This window comes from Merops nubicus, unplaced genomic scaffold, assembly GCF_000691845.1.
Source record: "Merops nubicus isolate BGI_N331 unplaced genomic scaffold, ASM69184v1 scaffold28695, whole genome shotgun sequence".
In the NCBI taxonomy this organism is placed as follows: Eukaryota; Metazoa; Chordata; class Aves; order Coraciiformes; family Meropidae; genus Merops; species Merops nubicus.
In genome coordinates, this window is record NW_008612090.1 from 11,299 (window position 1) to 13,677 (window position 2,379).

The 2,379-nt window shown below is 51.7% G+C and overlaps 1 protein-coding gene across 1 annotated transcript in view; it reads right to left on the reverse strand.

Annotated features, from left to right (window-relative positions):
• Window positions 1-2,243, reverse strand: part of DNAJC16 (DnaJ (Hsp40) homolog, subfamily C, member 16) — a gene marked incomplete at its 5' end in the record, with an annotated part of 9,175 nt that extends 6,932 nt beyond the window's left edge. Inside the window, 2 exons of the mRNA XM_008941447.1 lie at window positions 938-1,268; window positions 2,177-2,243. Of these exons, the coding sequence (XP_008939695.1) occupies window positions 938-1,268; window positions 2,177-2,243 (398 nt within the window). The remainder of the gene's footprint in view (window positions 1-937; window positions 1,269-2,176) is intronic.
• Between the last annotated feature and the right edge of the window lie 136 nt (window positions 2,244-2,379).

Consider the following 2,379-nt stretch of genomic DNA (forward strand, 5'->3'; position numbering starts at 1 on the left):
GACAAGAGGAAAGAGCCTCAAATGGAGCCAGGGGAGGCTGATGCTGGATATTTGGAAAAATATCTTTCCTAGAGGGTTGTCTAAACCTGTCCCAGGCTGCCCAGGGCAGTGGTGGAGTCCCCACCCCTGGAGGGGTTTCCAAGCTGTGGAGATGTGGTGTGAGGGACACGGGGCAGTGGGGACCTGGCAGGGCTGGGTTAACAATTGGACTTGCTGATCTTAAAGGTCTCTTCCAACCAAACCAATTCTGTGACTCTAACTCTGTATTTTCCACCTTGAAAATTACACCTACAACTCACAGCTTTATTTAGGGAGACAACGTGCTGCCCTCTTTTGTTCTGCCCACTGCTACATCAAAACCTCAAGGAGGAAAACCTGAGTAAGTGGGGACTGCTCTGCCTGTGTCTCCTGATGCCTGTTGAGTCTGTGTCTTTATGGAAGTGCATGCAGACAACATCTGCAGGGAAAACCAGGGAGCTGGGGGCAGAGGGGCATGTAAAAAATACCTCCTGGGCATCCAAATGTGCTCTGTAAGTCTCAAAACTCCTCTGTATGGGAGAGGCCCTAAAGCAGAGGACAGATTGTGCTGGGATCTTGGCTTCTCAAAGCCATCCAAGTGCAGGATGAACACAGCACTTAGGCTGGTGGCCTCAATTTGTGGTGCTGTGATCAGCCCGTGGCCACACCACTGTTTATTATCAGCAGCACTGGACTAAGCTGCTGGCCACGTGGACAGGAGAAAAGGCATCTTGTCCTTGTGAGCTACAGGGCTGGAATTTTTTCCCTTTCTAACACGTATCCTCATCGATTCCAATGTTAAAAACACACTAGAAAGCATCAGGATAAATCCTTGAGGAAATCTATGGGTTAAACTCAGTCCTCCAAAGCCAAAGGCCATCCCTGCAGCCTCACTGGACCTAAACAACCTCCTCCTTACCCAGCACCTCCAATTCCTGAACAACTTCCTTCCACACGGGCTCGATGTGGATGCAGCTGAAGCACCAGTCCGAGGTTATTTTAATGAGGTAAGGTTTCTTGAAGCTATCTGGCAGGATCTCGTTGATGTAGTGGGAAAAATGGAGCAAATACTTCTCATCAGAGGCGTCTCGCCTCTCCGAATTGAAGGGGAAGTGGAAGAAGGACTCATCAAAATAGAAGCCCTCGTGGAAGTGGTGGAACTGGCGGGGCTGGTGCTGAGAGTAGCCCTGGCTCTCCCCGGCCTCTCCGTAGCGGTCGAAGTTTGCCCTCTTCTCCTCGTTGGAGAGGATCTGGGAAGCAGAGGATAGAAGAATGGTCACCCCAAATCGTGAGGGGGCAACTGCCCTGGCAAGAATCCCTTCATAAATAACTGCAGCTGGGTAAGGATGGGCTGTGAGGGAGTGCTGCAGCCACGTTGTTGGGAGGAACGCTCTGGAAAAGGGAATTCCAGCACTGCCTCCAGGCTAGCTCTGGTAAATAAATGTAAAAAAAGAAGCCAAAGCCCCCCAAAAAAGGAACCTGTAAACGAAACCTGCTGTTCCCATTTCTGACACCAGCAGCCACCAGCTCCCTGAGTGTTAATGCCCTTTTCTGGAGTGCCTTTTGCTGGCGTCTGCTCAAACACCGAGGGTTTTCTCAGCACAGCAGAAACTGCCAAAAGCTTTACAGAGAAGTCACATTTTTTTTTGGCCAGGAGATGAGGATTTGCTTTATTTCTGTGGGCTCAAGTTGCTTGCTGTGGAAGCAGCAGGTCAGCTGCCACAAACTGGGGCAGCTGAGCTGATTTTGAGAGCCAGGCAGGAGCCACGTGGAAATAACTACTTATGCAAAGAGTCATTTTCAGTGACTAAAAGCCCTGTGGTGACTAACGTCACCTACACCATCCCCAAAATACGTGTGACACAGACAAGACAGCCAACCAGCAGCGTGGGGCTCAGCCAATGCCCCCTCCTCCCTCGTCTGAGGCTTTTTAGCCAGCACAGGACAGACCTGTAGCAAAATATTTGCAAGAATGGCCACGCTGGTGACATCCAGTGGCACTGCACTGAGAAAAGACAAGACCAAACTTCTCTGCTCAGCAGCGGCCACCTCCACAGGGACCTGTTCTCGTGTGGAGAAAAAGCACAAAGCCCCCCGTGGAAAAATAAGGTCAGTTCACTTTAACAACAGCAGGAGTGGGGCGAGCAGAGCACGTTACCTCGTAGGCCTTGCTGATCTGGATGAATTTGTCTTCTGCTCCCGGGTCCTTGTTTTTGTCAGGGTGCCTACGAGGCAGAACCGGAGGGAAACGGGGTCAGCGGTTGCCCGGCGGGGCCCCGTGAGCTGCCAGCCTCTGCTCAGGACACTGACACTTTGGGAGCGTGGCAGCATCCCCAGGCTCACACTGCCTCTTACACCCAG